General features: G+C 50.9%; 1 protein-coding gene across 1 annotated transcript; it reads left to right on the forward strand.

The window, feature by feature from the left end:
- Positions 1–521: 521 nt before the first annotated feature.
- Positions 522–14794, forward strand: DNAJC18 (DnaJ heat shock protein family (Hsp40) member C18). The gene is made up of 7 exons (XM_086851193.1): positions 522–686; positions 808–953; positions 2248–2433; positions 5128–5240; positions 6967–7076; positions 8716–8888; positions 12334–14794. The coding sequence occupies exons 1-7, from the start codon at positions 649–651 to the stop codon at positions 12456–12458; spliced, it is 891 nt and encodes a 296-aa protein (XP_086707319.1). The 5' UTR covers positions 522–648; the 3' UTR covers positions 12459–14794.
- Positions 14795–18066: the final 3272 nt, after the last annotated feature.

The raw sequence follows: 18066 nt of genomic DNA on the forward strand, positions 1-18066 counted from the left end.
GCAGGTGGAATGAGGGGAAAGCACCAACAGCATGAGGTGATGAAGGCAACCGGGAAATGTCTTGTGGCGTGGGGCCAGAACAGGAACAGCCCTCGAGGGGCCCCAGCAGTGCCAGCACAGGGGACGGGCTCTGCTGCAGAGCCCAAAGGAGGGAGCCGGGGCTGGGGAAGGGTCTGCAGGGACCACCCGAGGAGCGGCTGAGGGCACTGGGCTGGTTCAGCTGCAGCAGAGGAGCTGAGGGCAGAGCTCAGGGAAGGAGGGAGCCGCGGCAGGGGGAGGTTTGGGATGGAGAGCAGGGAAAGGTTCTTCCCCCAGAGGCTCCCCAGGGAATGGGCACGGCCCCGGGGCTGCCGGAGCTCCAGGAGCGTTTGGACAGGGATGCACAGGGGGATTGCTGGGGGGTCTGGGCAGGGCCAGGAGATGGACGGGGTGATCCTGGCGGATCTTTTCCTGCTCGGGACACTCCACTATTCCATGACATTCCACAATTCCATGACCCCACGACCTCCCGCTCCCCTCAGAACCCCCTCATGACGTCACCGCCCTTCTCCGTGACGTCACGGCCCCGCCGGCCCCGCTCCCAGCAGCCCCCGCGCACAAGATGGCGGCGCGGGGCGGCGGGCGGTGAGCGAGGGGCGAGGAGCCGACATGACCTACACGGCCGAGCAGCTGGACGGGGTGCGGCGGTGAGCGGCAACGGGGGGCCCGCGGGAGCGCGGGGGGCGGCGGGGAGGCGGGGGGTGGAGCCCTGGGAAAGGCGGGGAGCGGGCCCGGGGCGGCCCGGGCTAACCCCGTGTGCGCCCTCAGGATCAAGCGGTGCCGGGATTACTACGAGATCCTGGGGGTGAGCCGGGACGCCGGCGAGGAGGAGCTGAAGCGGGCGTACCGCAAGCTGGCCCTCAAGTTCCACCCCGACAAGAACCGCGCGCCCGGAGCCACCGAGGCCTTCAAAGGTGAGGGAGCCCGGGGGGCACCGTGAGGGGCAGAGGCGCCCACGGAGCCGGCCGGGGTTCCGGACACAGCAGCGTCCTCACAGAGCCCTGCTGCGGCTCGGCAGGGTTTGCATTTCTGTCTGCAAAATACCCGTCTCCCTTAGAAACCATGGGAAGTGCACCCCAGGTCTCATTCCCAGGTACTCCTGAAGAGCTGGAGAGACAGGGCAAAGGGAATGGCCTCTACGCTGGCAGAGGGCAGGGATGGATTGGATATTAGGAAGAAATTGTTCCCTGTGAGGGTGGAGAGGCCCTGGCACAGAGTGCCCAGTGAAGCTGCCCTTGGATCCCTGGGAATGTCCAAGGACAACTTGGATGGGGCTTGGAGCAGCCTCGTCAAGTGGGAGCTGTCCCTGGTGATGACAGGGGATTGGAATGAGGTGATCTTCATAGTTCCTTCCAACCCAAACCGTTTTGGGATTCTGTGGTACTGAAGAAGGTTCAGAACTTGGAACTGATACTGCCCATGCAGGAGGGTTGTCATCAATAACTGCTCCTTGTCATGAATAAAATTTTATTTTTTATCATTATGTATGGGAGTATGAAATGGAGTCCAGTGTGCTGTGTCTGGAGTTCTCAGTTATGCTGCAGTGTTACTGTCTAAACTCATACATGTTTCCCCTTTCCATGCAGCCCAGCACGAGGAAAGCAAGTGATTCATTCACAGTCTGTTAAAACAAGGAGCTTCTGGAGGGCTGCTCTTTATTCATTTGTGTTTGGGTTGTATTTCTCTGTGAACTTGTTCTGTCAAAGATCAAAGAAGAAGATGAGCCAAACACTTCTGAGTGGTTGGATGTGAGGTGTGAAATAGATGTGCCACACAGCTTCAGGAGCATCTCTGCCAGCAGGAAAAACCTGGGATGGCCCTGTGCATTTTAATTGGTCCCTGCAGTTACTAACTTTGTATTAATTGTATGTGGGATAAGCAGGTGCACTCAGACCAAACTTGCATTTGGCTTGAGCTGATAAAATGCTCCATTCTCACCCAATTTCTTGGCTGAACTCTCATGTCAGTTTTAGAAATATTTCAGGTCTCTCTGTATACTTAGACACTTTTGTCTTTCCCCCAACATCAGTGACAGCAGGAAGTGGTTTCCATCACAGGTAATGCCAAAGCTGTTACATGCCTTTTGTAAAAGTAGCTCAGTCTTTGGTCAAGCACAAATTCCCTGGGCTTCTTTGGGCTCTTTTTGCTGCTCCACTTAGAAAAGTGTGAGCTCTGGGAATATAACACTGGTTTTAATTCCCTCTCCAGCAATAGGCAATGCTTTTGCAGTTCTGAGCAACCCTGAGAAACGGCTCCGCTACGATGAACTCGGGAGCGACCACGAGCACGCCAGCACTGGCCAGGCCAGGCACTACAGTTACTACACAGAATTCGAAGCAGACATCACACCAGAAGAAATATTCAATGTGTTTTTTGGTGGGCACTTCCCTACAGGTCAGTACCTGTCTGAGTGGTTTCAAAAGGCAGTGGACTGACCAACCCTGAGGGAACAGCTGGAGCTGGGCCAGGGCAGGCTCAGTTTTGGGAGAAGTTCCTTCCCCCAGAGGTGCTGGCACTGCCCAGGCTCCCCAGGGAATGGGCACGGCCCCAAGGCTGCCAGAGCTCCAGGACATGAGTGTTTGGACAGCGCTGCCAGGGATGCCCAGGGGGGATTGCTGGAGGGTCTGGGCAGGGACAAGAGCTGGGTGATCCCTGAGAGTCCCTTCCAGCTCAGCATATTCTGTGATTCTATGGATCATAAGGAAGTTCAGCTTCCCTTGGGACTGCCCAGGGGGTTGATGATACATCTGAGAAGAGCAGAAACCTTTTCACATTTGATTTCTGCCTTTCTTTCATTCCCTCCATCATCTGAAGCCAGTAATGGTATGGAAGGTAAAATAGGGTGTGAATGGGAATGGATCATCAAACGGATGATTTTGGTGATGGCTGGACTCAGTGACCTCAGAGGTCTTTTCTAGCATGAACAATTCCATGAACAGGTTGTACTTGAGGCACCTGACAGCATTCCAGGCCAGGATGGCCCAGCTCCTGGAGCTGTGACCTCAGGGGAAGCAGGAGCTCCTGTGCCTCACAGGAGCCTGTGCTGTAGTGAAATGACAGCCTGGGAGCTCAGCAAGTGCTGCCTGCCAGGAGAGGAGCCTGGATCCAGGGATGTGCAGGATCAGGGACACAGCAGTGGAGCTGCACCTGGAGTAGCTCCGAGCATGTCTCAGCCCAGCCTTGGTGCTTGGATTTGTAGGAAAAACAGATCCTGCAAGATCAGTGGATTAAAAGGAAATCTGAAAGGTGTGAGGACTTCAAGGGCCTTCCTGGCAGCATCTGAGGAATTGCTTTAGCACTCCTGGGAACTTGTCACCTCCAAGGTGTCACAAAAAGTGAGGTACACACCAGTTACTACAGCCTGAAGACACCCAGACAAGTCCTACCTAAACCTTGCTGTGAGTGGTAAATCTTGCAGCTAAGGGAACCTCAGATCCCAGGCTTCAGTGGATATGCAAAGCCAACCCCAGCATGGTGTAATTCTAACTGGAGTCTGCAAGCTTTCCATCTCTACCTGTGCAAGGAATTGCACCTGGATGTGCCCTTTGTGGGGTATCACCCTCATGGCATGGGCCTGTGAGGAACAGGGATTCTTGGAGTTGACAAGAAATTGAGGAGCTGTGGGAGGAGTTTCGCTACTGGGCAAGGCAGGTTTATCAGGGAGACTGGCATGAAGGATAAAATGGGAATTTTTAGCAAAGCGGCAAAAAGAAAACAAAAATACAATTTTGTTGTAGTGGGTGTTGCTAGTAAACAAGAGTTTCCTCACTGGGCTTTTGAGGGCAGGTTTATGGCTTTACTTTTACTGAGCAATTTTCCTCTATGGATATTCCATGGAAAAATAGTTAAATTTAAAATATTAAATGTGATTAAACTCAAAGGAGATTCCACGTGGCAGAGTGTTGCAGTTGTAATGAAGAGAGGCTACAAGTTCTTCTCCTCATAAAAAATGAATGCACATGGAACAAAAGAAACTGCTGTCAGAAATTCTTGCAGAAAATTAAAATTTGGGAAAACTTTTTTCTGGGCACCCCTATAAAAGCCATTCTTCTTTGCCCACACTGGCTGCTTCTTTTCACAGCTTGATAAAATCCTATCTGAGTAATGTTGAAGGATAGAAATAAACTTTCTTTTTTTCCCCAAAAGAAACTTTCCTCCTTGGAGCCAGCCTGGCTTGGCTCACTGTTGGAGCTCTGACTGCACACATGCCTAGAGCTTGGAAAATCTTTGAACAAGCAGTGGAACAGAGGTTTTGACACAACAGCAGAGGTCACCTTTGCCCAGGTTTCTTGCAGAAATCTTTGGGAAACTCAAAAAAAAAAAAAAAAATGGACAGGATAAGAGTATAAAATAATGTGACATCTTTCCCAGGGCTTAAAAATAGTTTTGCATTTCTGTTGTGATGATAAGCCACAGATTTCAATTCTCTAACACAAAGATACTCTGAATTTCAAAAGAGGAAAGCACAGCTATTATTAAGATATTCATGTGGTGATAAAATCAGATCCTGAGCTTCAAATTGAAGCAGCAAATGCAATTCTTCCTTCATTTTAGATTTTTTAAAAATAAATCAACTGCATTCTGTGTGCAGGAAAGAAAATCCTGAATTGTTCTCCTTTATTTTACTCTTTTTAAAAACTCTTTCTTTATTATAAAATAATTAAGTGAGATTATTAATGGCTTGAAGGCAGAGGAATTGGAAATGAGGGTAGAAGACCACATTCAGTAATTATGGGAGACCGTAATTCACAGCCCGAGCCTGGTGAAGCAAATTCATTTTCCTGCCACAGCCTTGCAAGTGAGTGTGACAAGAACAGCATTAAAATATGAGATACAATCATAAAAATCAGAACATGTTTCTGCAGCTTGATTTAAATTAAGATGGATTTGAGCACACTACAATTTCTCTGGTAGGCTTTTTGGAATAACATTGTGGTGGTGTTTAATTCTGAGGTGGTTTGTGCTTTTTAGTCTGTGATGTCCCAGCTGTAATTCAGGCTGTGGAGTATAAACCTGGATGATTCAGAGGAATTCAGGTGAGTACCAGCAGCTGGGTGAAACATGAGTCTGTCCTGGTTTCTTTTGCAGGGAATATTCACATGTTCTCCAACGTAGGCAGAGATGCTCACTATTACCCACGGAGGCACCGGGCCGAGAGGGCGTGGACACAGGAGCCAGAGGAGGAGGAGCACAGGCCACAGGTCAGGAGGAGACATCTCCTCAGCTTAAATATTTAAACATCTCAGCAGGGCAAGGGATCCTCTTCCAAAGCCAGGTCAAACCCTCCCATGCTTGAGTGCTCAGTGTTTGTCCTCAAGGGCTGCAGCCACAGTGGGTGTTTTCTTTGTCATTGGATTGGCTTTTATTAATCACTGCTGTAAAAATTCTTTGTATTTATAGCATCTCAGGCCCTCCAGTTTCTGTCACTGAGGGTTTTGCTGCTTCTTGCTTTTTGCAAGCTCCAGTGCTTGGTAATGCAACAGCAGTTAGTCCAAATGGGAACTGATGATGGATGTGGAAGCAGTGCCTTGTCCTCAAGGTGTATTTAATCCTTCAATAAATGAGCACCCAGGGGCTGCACAGGCCTTTTCCAGCTGGGGACAGGATGGGCTTAGGACACATTTCTGCCAGCTGAGGCACAAGGTGTCCTTTGTTGTCAGTGCACATACACACCTGCCACCTGCCTTAGCAAGATCTTCCTCTGGAGACAGTCTGTTAACCTCCAGGGATCATTCTCCAAGGAAGATGAGATTTTCCTTTTGAGTCTCAGGCTCAGAAAAAAAAAACCTGGTACGGCTGATAGACAGCTAAGCTGGGGGAAGTGAATCCAGCCCCTCACTTCAGGAAAGTGAAGCCCCCACCCCCAAGGGGCTGGAGCGTGTCCAGGGAAGGGAACGGAGCTGGGAAGGGGCTGGAGCCCCAGGAGAGGCTGAGGGAGCTGGAAAGGGGCTCAGCCTGGACAAAAGGAGGCTCAGGGGGCCCTTCTGGCTCTGCACAAGTCCCTGGCAGGAGGGGACAGCCGGGGGGTCGGGCTGTGCTGCCAGGGAACAGGGACAGGATGAGAGGGAACGGCCTCAGGCTGGGCCAGGGGAGGCTCAGGGTGGACAGCAGCAGGAATTTCCCCATGGAAAGGGAGCTCAGGGATTGGAACTGCCCAGGGAGGTTTGCAGTGCCCATCCCTGGAGGTGTCCCAGGAAGGGCTGGAGGTGGCACTGACACAGCTGGGACTCGATGGGCTGGGAGGAATTTTCCAATTTCTGATCCTGAGATCTGTGAATCCCACCTACTGCTGCCTCAGGAATCCTTGTTGCTATCTCAGGGCAGAGGGCAAAGCCTACATAGCTGCATATGATATTTTCCTCTGCGTAAGAAAAGGCACTTTAGAAGCCAGTTTGGAAAGAAATGGAAGTGCAGAAGGAAAGATCAGTGTTTTCTCTTTGATAGTGTTTCCACTCTTTTGTTCTGCTAAATTAATCCAAACAAAAGCCCCAGTGCTTGCATCCTGTCTGAAGTTACACTTCATGGGAGCTCTTAACCCTTTACTGCTTGAGCAGAGGCTGAGATCTTTACAATGGAGAGCAAATTCAGAGGGTGCAGGAAAGCCACAGGCACACAGGAATTGCAGGGTGTTCCTGCAGGCTGGATTGGACACTGACAGGTACAATAGTGCCATGGGCACTGTGAAGGAAGGGGCAGAGTAAAAGATAATGGAAAGAAAATGGTGTTCAAAAGTGTTCTGATATTATTAATAAAGGTTGTTTAGAAATTACAGTGTCATGCCTCTCAAAATCCCAAAGTACCTTCTCATTTTTCCTCAGAGTTTACATGTAACACGTTGTTGATCTGTGATTGATAGCCTGGCTTCTGTGAACAGATGCCTTTTACCATCTCTGTATTTTTTTGACTGCTAATCCTTGTACTTTTCAGAATTCATACTCTGCATTTATCCAGCTGATGCCAGTTTTCATCATCATAATAGTGTCAGTTATAACCCAGCTGATGGCCACCAACCCACCCTACAGCTTATTCTACAAATCGTAAGTCCTTTAAAACCACATTTTGCTGCTCTTGCTGCTTGCTGTATGGAGGCAGATGGAAGTTGGGTTTGATAGCAAAATGCATGCTAATGTTTTGCTCTTTATAGAAAATGTTACCAGTTTGTAAATAAGGAAATAGCAACAGCCTGCACTGGTGAGTTGTGAGCACTGTGAAGTTACCTGTGGGGAGCTTTAGTGCACAGGGTGCTGAACTGAGAGGGTCAGAAACCTTCCTCAACTGGTGTGGAATGGTTTTGTACAGTGGTACAGGATGGGGAGTGTGGATGTAGATCAGCCTCTGATCTGACCAACCCCCAGAATCTGTGGACCAACCCCTGAGGTTCCTCTGGAAAGTAGCTAAAAAATGAAACCTGTGGTTTGCAGTATAAATCCAAATCTTTTCTGGAGCATGAATTCCACTGGAAGCTCAACAAATCATTAAAGCCTTGAAATGCCCTGGTTTAACCTCTCTAGAGAAGCAGGGCCCTGGGGCTGGTGGGCTCTGGGAACAAAAGGAGCCCACCAGAGCTGCTGTACTGGGCCAGAGGAAAACCCACGTGCTGCTCTCAGCATCCTGGGCTGGAGGAGGGAAAGAGCTGAGCTGGGCTGGCCCTTACTGAGAGAGGAGTGGGATTGGCAGGTTTGGAGCAACCAGCAGAATGCTCCAAACTGTCCCCTTGTTCCCTTCTAGGAGGAAAACTGCTCAGGTCCAGCTTTCCCCTCCTCTCTGTTACCCAACACCCTCATTGTTTTACCACACAATGTCAGTGTGAGGCCCTCAGAAAAGATCAGGAGGGTGGATGTTTTTAAGGTTTGTTTTTTTTTTTTTTCGAGAGTGTTTTTGCTATCTGCCAGTCCCATGTGAAACCTCCCACGCTGCCCCCACAGCAGCTGAGCTACTTTTCTTCACTGCCTCCCCTTCTGCTGGTGATGGGAGATAGGCCTGAGCCTGGTTCAGTTATGCTGTTCAGCTAAATGATAGCCTTAAAACAGCCTAAAAACTAAAAGAAATTGGGGACACCTCTGAGACACAGGGAAGGAGAAGGAAAAGAGGAGTCCAGGAAAAAGGGGCAAACAGGACTCCTGTGAGTAGAGTATAACCTTTGTGTTTTGGCTGCCTGCCTCTCTCTGTGGGCAGTGATTCAAGTAGAGGCCTTGGATACCTTTGCTCAAACAAGGAAATTCACTCCAGGACTGTGGTTTAACCCAGTCACTGTGTCAGAGGGGCTGATTCTTCCTACAGGGTATTTTCCAGCCTGTTCCATGCCTCACTTTGTTTACTGATGATTATAAAACCCTGAAGAAAAGTATAACTAGAATCTCCCTTAGATTCCATTACAGAATCCAAAAAATGGGAAAATCCAGATCCAACTGCATTGTGCCCTAAGTTTTTATAAACTCTGGGATATTTTCCTATGGTTGCAGCAAGAGGGTGGATTCTGTTTGTACTGCACAGCTTGCTGTCCCTGAAACTGTAATTTCCTGACTGGATGGTTGAGGGAGCCATAATCCTACAGAAATGAGCTGTAAAAACTGCTGTAAATATTTTCCTCTGGAAATGCTAATATGGAGAAATAACTCTTGATTCCTTGAGGTCTGAACTGCTGAAATATCTGATTTCTCCCTGCTGTTCCCACAGGTCCATAGGCCACGTTGTCAGCAGAGAAACAGAGAACTTGCAGGTGCCTTATTATGTTGATAAAAACTTTGAAAAGAATTATCAAGGAGCAGAACTTCAAGAGCTTGAGAAAACAGTTGAGAAAGATTACATAGACTATATTCAGACCAGCTGCTGGAAGGAGAAACAGCAAAGTAAGTTATTTCTGTCCCAAGGGTGTTTCAGGGGCTGGGGGCTGGTTGTGCTTCACAAAGCTCTGCTGTTTTTAGCCTCAGTTTCCAATTCTTGTAACATCTCAGCCTTGCACTGGTTTAAGGTGTCTCACATCTGCTCTTAACACTGAATTTGCTATTCTTGAGATCTGTCAAAATCCATTTTAGGTGATTCTGAGATGAGTGGAAAGTAGACTTCACCATTTGAGACACTTTTTTCCGCTCAGGTTTTATGCTTGAATAATCCTTAGTGATGTTTTAAACATACAACCCACCACATTTATCTAGCCCTGACAGATTGCTAGGCTGGAAAAGATCTTGAAACATCACCTCTTCCATGTTTCCTTTGCTGGAGCAGAATCAGTTTTGCTTTGACTGGCTCCACAAGAAGTTTCTGTAACTTTTTCCTTAAAATTTATCCAGGAGAGTTCAGAGCATGTCCAGGTGCTCTTGGCTCCCTTGCAGTGGGCTGTGTTCCTGGTAGCAGTTTTCAGGGCATGCTTCCGTGGTTTGGGTGTTATTTGCATTTTCTATCTTTAGCTGAGTTGGAGATCATGTTTTTCACCATTTTCAAGTCTTTCAAAAACAAGAATTGAATGCAGAAAGGGAGAACACAGATGTGAGCGTTCAAAATCGTTATTCTCACTCAGCTCAGAGTGGATCAGTGGCACAAATAAAAGGCATGTTAACCCCATATTTTATTGCTTGTTAATTGCTACTAATCTGGTTCATTGAAGAGACAGCAAATTCCTGCTGCTTGCAGGATGGTAAGAAATAACAAATCAAATCAAAAGGAGTAACTTAAGCTGGGATGCTGTGACTGGTTTTATTCACTGATTTTATTCACATTAAGAACTCATCACCTTCAAATGAGTCAACAGCGAGTAGTGCTGTGTGTAAAGGAAGCTGGAACAAGTTATGTCTGTGTGAATGTTCTGCTTTCACACACTGGTGGGGGTTTTAAATTGCTCTGTGCAGAGCAGTCAGCACACTGCTAAAAAGTGCTTCTGCACTTGTTTTCAGTTTCTTTACCAATTTATCTAAAGAAGACTCATTTAAACCTAAAGGAGAGGTAACAATAGTGTTGTGACTCCAGGCTCTTTACAGGTATTTGATGGGAAGGCTTGTTCTGGCTTATTTCACATTGAAAGTCAGCAATCCTGCTTCTGAAGAGAAATTTAAAGATGTAGGCTCTGAAGTTAAAAAGGGAAAGAACATATATTATGAGACCATAAAAGTCCTTAAGTTTTTGGTGTGTTTGATTTGTGAACTTTTGAATATTTGTGGCTGGCAGGAGCAGCTTCCAGGGATAATGTGGATGTTCATACTCATAAATGTAGGCTTGTTAAAGGGGAGATTTTATTTCTTACAGAAAAATTCCTTTGACCTTGTGCAACTGAAAGTTTTCACAGAGAGCTGGAGCAGAGGAGAGCCCAGCCCCAAAGAGGGGACAGGGCTTGTGAGTCTGAGAGAGCCCAGGAGTCAGAGAGGGGAGATGATCCAGCCTGGAATGCCAAGTGCCTGCCAAGCTCCTCCAGAGCTTTGTACACTCAGGGGTTGTGTTAGTCAGCAGCTGCAAATACATTTACAACAGCCACAGTTAGCACAGCCTGAGGCCACTGCTGTCATTAAAAACTCCCCATTTTCAGAGTGCTTCCCATCCAGGCCATAGCTGAGACTGGGCTGACCTTAGGACAGTCATGTCTGTAAAAATAAACTCTGAATACAGGATGGAGTGCTGGGGAAAAGTTCTGCAGATGCTGAGGCAGTTCTTAGTCAGCTGTTGCTGCACAGTGTTGGTCCTTTAATCCTTGCTGAAGTGTTGGATTTGGTGTGAGGAGTTTTTCATCGGTTGAATGTCTATTTATAGAACATTTGTTGTGTTTACTGAGGGCACGTTTCCCTTGAGCACCAGCAAAACAGACAGAGATGAGTAGTTCAGGAACAGTTTAGGTTTTAAAGTCCTTGATTTTAACACTTGAAAAGCATTACCTGGTGTCCAACAACCTTAAGGAAAAGCTTTAAAATAATGGATTGGTTGTACATTGTTCAGCCAGTTTTATAGTGCTGCACCAGACTCCTCAGCAGAGCAGTGTGTCCAAGTTGGGTGTGCTGTGGGTTTGGGTCTCCTGACATCTGTGACACAGTTAAGTTCAAAAAGCATATCCCAGGTTTTACAGGAGATGGTTCAGCTGGGATGGCTCAGTTGTAAAGTGAGGCTGCAGAGAGCTCAGGGTCACAAAGAGGCAACTGAAAACCAAATCAGGGTAAGTATCACAGGATCATGGAATGGTTTGGGTTGGAAAGGGCCTTAAAGCTCATCCAGTTCCACCCCCAGCCATGGCAGGGACACCTTCCACTGTCCCAGGGTGCTCCAAACCCTGTCCAGCCTGGCCTTGGGCGCTGCCAGGGATCCAGGGGCAGCCACAGCTGCTCTGGGCACCCTGTGCCAGGGCCTCAGCATCCTCACAGGGAGGAATTTCCTCTGTATATCCAATGTAAATATAGTTGGAATTCAGAACCTCCTTGAAGAAAAGGCTTCAAAGGAATTACTCTGCAAAGATTGAAACCCACAAGGAGCAAATGTGATGGAATGAATGCTGTCAAAAGTGCAGGGAATAATTTTCCCCAATTGAATAAGTGTAAACTGAAATTCTTCATTGCACAACTCCAGGGACTCTGGGCTCAGGGACAATTACCTGAGCCTGGCTTTTGCTGGAGGCTTGACAAGGCTGTGCCCAGCACTGCTTGAGTGGCATTTTGGTTATAAACCTGTAAATGGGTTCTTGCTCTAAAATGAACTGTTCCTGCCTGTCAGTTTGTGAAGTTTTCAGTGAGTGGGAGGAGGGTTAAATAGCTTTAAATTTCAGTGGGACAGGGACAGAGGACGTAAGGCATGAAAGGATGTATTGAAGTTCTTTCCACTCTGAATAATTTTGTAAAATGAGGGGCTTGTAAGGTGTATAAAAGCTCTTTGAAAAATTGAGTGTCATCAGGTAGCCTGTGCTTATGGAGATGTTGACCTTTTCAGAAGTAAATTACTGCTGTTCTCCTCAGTGCATCTAATCCTGCAGCCAAATTACTCTGCAGGGAGAAACCTATATTAAGACTTCCTCAGCTAATCAGCAAAAGAAACTTCTCTGAATTACTGGGAGGAAATAATTTAAACAATGGGATTATTTCTGTTTTATGTGGCTTTTGAGAAGAAGGGGAACAAAATGCAATGTGCATTTGAGATTGTTAATGAAAGGGCAGGGAGGCCTTTCAGACGAGTCCCTTGGGTAGCTGTTCACCTCACTGGCTCAATACCCACCAAAATTAAAATTTACAAGTGCCACAAGGATAACAAAGCACTTAGAAACAGTTCTTTAAAGGAGCTCAGGGCTTCATCCTAATACATCTTTTTTTTTTTTTTTTCATCTTTCAGAGTCTGATTTGTCAAATTTGGCCAAGCTCTACAGAGATGAGCGGTTAAAACAGAAAGCAGAGTCCCTGAAACTTGAGCACTGTGAGAAGCTCTCCAGTCTGATTGGGATGCACAAAGGGGGCTGACCAGGATGCACACGTCCCATACTTTTATTTATTGCTGTTTTAACTTTTGTTTTTATTTTCCTTCATGTGAAAAGGGAAGGAGTCTGTTGTAAAGAGTCTGGATATTGGAGTCCCTCTGCAGGCGGTGCAGAGAGGGCCCAGCAGGAGCTGCAGCGCTGCTGTTTGCTGTAATATATTCTGTACATTAGATTTGGTTCCAAGGACCAGTGGCACTTTGTAAATTCATTCCCCAGGACACGCTCTGCGTTTGAACCCCGTCTGCATGGGTGGTGTGTCTGCCATCCAGGCTGTGTGTGCTTCCCAGGAGAGCAGGCTCCTCTCGGCTTCCCGTGTTTCCTACGGACCTGCAGCTCCCTGCATCCCCGGACAGCGCCGTGCTGGGGCTGGGGCCACCTCCCCCTGTCCCTCCAGGCTGTGCCACAGAGCTGGGCTGCTCCCAGTGCACGAGGATGCTGAGCCCCTGAGCACATTCCCAGCTCTTCTGCTGTCCCAGGGATCGTGTGCTGCTCCAAGGGAGGGCTGTGCCCATCCTGACACCAGCACGGGAGCCTGGGAATTGCACGGATTCCAGTCTGCCAGACTGTTGGGAAGGCAGAGCTGTGGTCATTCCCTCGTCTGTTTGCAGTGGCATATCTTAAAGCTGGCTATTCCATTTTGGTTTTGATCTGCTCTTCCAGGGCCCTGCTTTTTCCGGTACAGTTCTCATGTAGCATATTTTTACTCTGTTGAGCAGCTATGAATGTTTCACTGTAGACATGATATTGTAAAGAAAAAAGATCCATGTGGCAATGTCCTGGTTTTTCTTGATCCTCCTTTATACAGCTAGGCCTCGAAGGGTAGGTTGGTGCTGGGTTGTCCTCGTGAGCAGCAGACCAGTGTTAGACCAGTGTTGCTCCAGTTGAGCACCGTGAACTCCCTGAGGCAGTCTGGTGTGTGCCCTTCATGGAATGAGCTGCTCTTCCAGGGAATTCCTGCCCAGTGTGGGGGCTCACACACTGCTCTGACCCTGGGAATGGGAGTCAGCCACACCTGAGCAAGGCTCTGCTGTTGCCACATGCCTGAAACTCGAGTCACACAGGATGCACAGGTGGCCTTGGCTGAAACCTGGGCAGCAAATGCTCAAAAGCTTGGGAGATGCCAGAATTAAACCTGCCTTTAAAGCTCAGGCTGTCTGTGTGCTGGGCACTGGTGCAGTGGTGTAGGAGTCCCACTGGATGGAGCTGGGAGTGTTGGGGTCACAGTGCGTCCCCTCCATGTCCCTGTCCCATCCGTACAGCCCTGGGAGGTTTGGCAGGAAAGAAAGCTGGAAAAAAAAAACCTTTTCTGGGGTCTGCACAAGAGTGAGGGGTTGGTTTGAGGCCTGGTGCTTCTGCACACAAGCCTTAAACATCCCAGCTGGGAGCAGAACATTCCAGGTACAGCAACTGTGCTGTGGTGGGATGTCATAAAAGGGAAAAAAAACAACATACTGACTCTCTAAATTGCATTTTTATGCCTCATTTGTAGGAAAGCTTGTAGGAACATGGGGAAGTTGAGTAGGAATTCCGAGGCCCAGTGAAAAGGGCATTTTGAGGAGGTTGGTGTGCTGGAGTTTAAGGACAAGAATGGGTGCTGATTCCAGGCTGGTGACTGGCAGAGCAGGCAGCCTTAATTCTGGTATTTCCCACTTTTGAGCACACGACTGTGTACAAAAAGCAAAAATAATATTGCTTTTTATATATTAAATAGCTTGTAGAATATATTAGAAATCTATTAAAGTGGTAGGACTGTGTTGCAGGGTTGGGATCTTCCCTGTCATTCTTGTGTGACTGTAGAGGGACACGGGTAGGGAGACCAAATCCAGCCATTTCCCGGACTCACAATGTCCTGCACGGAGCTTGAACTCCTCCATAGCATTTTGCACTGAAATCAGATTGTATCTTTCATCCAAAGATCTCGAGTACTCGATGGAGACCTCCTGTGGGAAGCACAATCAGCTAGGAAATGCAGGAGGGAGGTGAAAACATCCCCAAAAGCAATAAGTGTTTTGTTCCTGTCCCGGGTCAGGGTGCCGGTCCCGGTGTGTGCTGTGAGGGAGGGCGTGTGGCTTGGGACCCATGAGGTGACAAACGGGACGAGTTGTGTTTGTTCCGTGCTCCACAGGGAAAAGGAGAATCCTCTCCGGAGCTCCTGATGTGGAAATGCCTCGCTGTCCTTCTCCAAAAGGTACTTGGGATTCTCCCTTGTGGGGCTCTGACGGGAGGAGAGGGTGTTCCAGGGTGCACCAAGCGCTTGAACATGAGTTTGTGTGTGTGTATATATAGTTATTTATTTTTAAATTAAAGACGTGACATCGCTGTGCCTGTCCGTGGTGGTCCGAGCCTGGCGCCGGGAGGGTTGCGGGGGGTGGCGGGGATGGGTCTGGGAGGAGGAGAAGGCCGCCATTTGCCGTGGGGTGCGGGACATGGCCGAGGCCTTGGGATCGGGGCTGGGATCGGGATCGGGGCTGGGATCGGGATCGGGGCTGGGATCGGGGCTGGGATCGGGATCGGGGACTGAGCCGTCCCCTCCGTGTGAGGGGCGGGAGGGTCCGTGTGGGCGGGGCCTCTGCATGGGGCGGGGCCTGTGTTCCCGCCTCCATAATGGGGGCGGGGCCTGTGTTCTCGCCTCTATAATGGGGGCGGGGACTGTGCGGGCCCCGCCCCGCGGCTGCACGTGACGTCGGACCCATCGGGAATGGGACTGGGAACGGGAGCGAGGGCTGGGAACGGGAGCGAGGGATGGGAACGGGACCCGAGGGATGGGAACGGGACCCGAGGGATGGGAACGGGAGCGAGGGCTGGGAACGGGACCGAGGGATGGGAACGGGAGCGAGGGCTGGGAACGGGACCGAGGGCTGGGAACGGGAGCGAGGGATGGGAACGGGAGCGAGGGATGGGAACGGGAGCGAGGGATGGGAACGGGACCGAGGGATGGGAACGGGAGCGAGGGATGGGAACTGGGCCGAGGACTGGGAACGGGACACGGGACTGGGAACGGGAGCGAGGGATGGGAACGGGACCGAGGGATGGGAACGGAGCATGGAATGAGGCAAGGGGCTGCGAACAGAGTTTGGAACGGGACAGGTGCTGGGAACGGAGCGGGGAGAAGGACAAGGAACGGGGCAGGTGCAAGAGCAGGGGTTTGGGAACGGAGCAGGGGACTGGGAATGGGCTTGGAACAGGATAGGGATCTGGCAGTGGGGCTGGGATCGGGATAGGGGGCTGGCAATGGGGCTTGGAAGAGGACAGGGGGCTGGGAGTGGGGCTGGCCCCTGACACCCTCCTGCCCCACCGTGTCCCAGCCCGGCCCCGCTCTCTGGCTCGGGGGGCACAGCTCCGGCACGGGGGAGGCGGGTGGGTGCCTCTGTCCCAGCACCCTGGGGTGTCCCGGGGCCTGAGCTCGCAGGAGCTGCTGAGAACCCTCCTGAACCCCAGAGGCAGCTCTGAAAGCCCCTGCCAAGCTGGGCCGGTGTTTCCTGCTCCTCCGGAGTTGCAAAAAGTAGCTCCAGCGTGGGAGAGGCACATCCTGCTTTCGGCAGCTACCAGCAGCCTTTCCCCTCCTCCTCATCCTCCTCGCTGCCCGTGCCAGGCTTGCCAGCACTGAGGTGAGCACGCACCGAGCTGGCACGAAATCCAGGTTAATAAGCAAATGCAGTGGTGAGGCTGCAGGCAGTATCACGCTGGCTTAAACATAAATCAGTGTTTAATTAGCAAGTCTGGCTCAGCCGGGGTCCGCGCGTTGTTCTGTAACGTGTTTGTGCCCCACGGGCTGCTCCCACGCTCCTGCTCTGGCTGCTGGGAGATGCTGGTTGGTTCATCTGGCCCGAGGAACTCTTTCCATGGCCTCCACACCGAGAGACAAACCCAGGAGCAGCAGGAGGAGGTGCAGGTGCTGCAGCGTGGCCTGGCTTGGCGGGCTGGTGGCAGCCAGGGCAGTGCCAGCAATGCCCGGCCAGTTCTGCTGCCATCCCACAGCACCCCCAGACGGGTTGTTCATGGCATCCTTGGGATCACAGAGTCACAGACTGGCGTGGGTTGGAAAGATCCCAAAAGATCATGGGCAGGAACACCTTCCACTATCCCAGGGTGCTCCAGCCTGGCCTTGGGCACTTCCAGGGATCCAGGGGCAGCCACAGCTGCTCTGGGCACCCTGTGCCAGGGCCTCAGTGTCCTCCCAGGGAACAATTCCTTCCTAACCCTGCCCTCTGTCAGTAGAAGCCATTCCCTGTGTCCTGTCCCTCTATCCTTTGTCCCCAGTCCCTCTCCAGCTCTCTTGGAGTCCCTTTAGGCCCTGGCAGGGGCTCTGAGCTCTCCCTGGATCCTCCTCTAGCCCAGGTGAACACCCCCAGCTCTCCAGCCTCTCCCCTGCCTCACTCGTGCTCAGCACAGTCCTTGCTGCTGCTGCTCCTCCAACAGCCAGCTCCTGCTACAGCCACAGTGGTCACAGTGACAACAGCTGTGACAAGTGACACAGCAACACCGGAGGCTGCGAGGGTGGCGGGAGAGCAGCACCGGACACCCGGCTGTCCGTCCGGTGTCTGTCCGGTGTCCGTCCGCTTCACAGGAGCTGGGATGGCCCCAGACACACCCTGGAGCTCGGTGGAGAAGCAGAGCCCGGGATGGCGACTCCACCCCTGCCCTGGGCAGTCTGTGCCAGTGCCTGACCCCCCTTTCCGTGAAGAAAGGGATTTGGGGGTTTGGAATCCCACATACACACAAAGGCCACCACCCCAGTGAGCGGTGGCCGTGGCAGGTCCCCTGCAGTCCCTGTGGGCACAAATGCCACCTGCAAACCCAGCCGAGCTCAGCAGGGAAGGGTTAAGTGCCAGCCCAGTTCTGCGGGAAGCTTTCCCCTCCTCCTTGCCAAGGTTTAAATTTAGTCCCTGCATGAACCCAGGGGACTTGGGCATCGGGTTGCTCTGAGGCTGGCAGTGCTGGGAAGCACCTGCTGCTTCTGTTCCATGGCAAAAATTCCCCCAAAAGCGGGGACTGGGCTGCACCAGAAGCACTTGGGGTGGGCAAGCTGCAGAGACCCTCCTGTCACTCCAGCCACCCCAGCACTGGCTTGGGGTGTCCCCAAAAAACAGATGGTTGCAGTCCTTTGGTCAGCTCCTGTGAATCCCAGGGGTGCTCCATGGCCGGCTTGATCCCAAGCCTTGAGTTTGCTCCTGGATTAGATGTGGATATAGATATAGAGAGAGATATAGATATTTGGATTAGATACGGGGGAGCTCCTGCATGGGGTAAGGGTGTGTTTTGGGGAAAGCCCAGTGTGACGCACCATTGCCGTGGCGAGGTGTGCGGTGGCAGCGGGAAAGGAGCCGTGGTGAGAATGGAGCTGCAGCTCGGGATCCTGCCGTGCCCTCAGCAGCGGGGACGGGACATCCCCAGAGGGCTCTGCAGGTCCCCCCCGCTCCGGGGCAGCGCAGGCCGTTCCGTGGGATCACATGGGATCACACAGCCGGGAGCTCTGCGGGGATGCCCTGGGACCTGTCCTGCGGTTTGGGGAGCGCGATGAGGGGCAGGGATGAGCCGGCGGCCCCCCGGCAGGTCCCCGAGGCTGGGGGCGGCGGTGGCATCCCTGCAAT

This window comes from Cyanistes caeruleus, chromosome 15 (assembly GCF_971803275.1).
Source record: "Cyanistes caeruleus chromosome 15, bCyaCae1.hap1.1, whole genome shotgun sequence".
NCBI lineage: Eukaryota > Metazoa > Chordata > Aves > Passeriformes > Paridae > Cyanistes > Cyanistes caeruleus.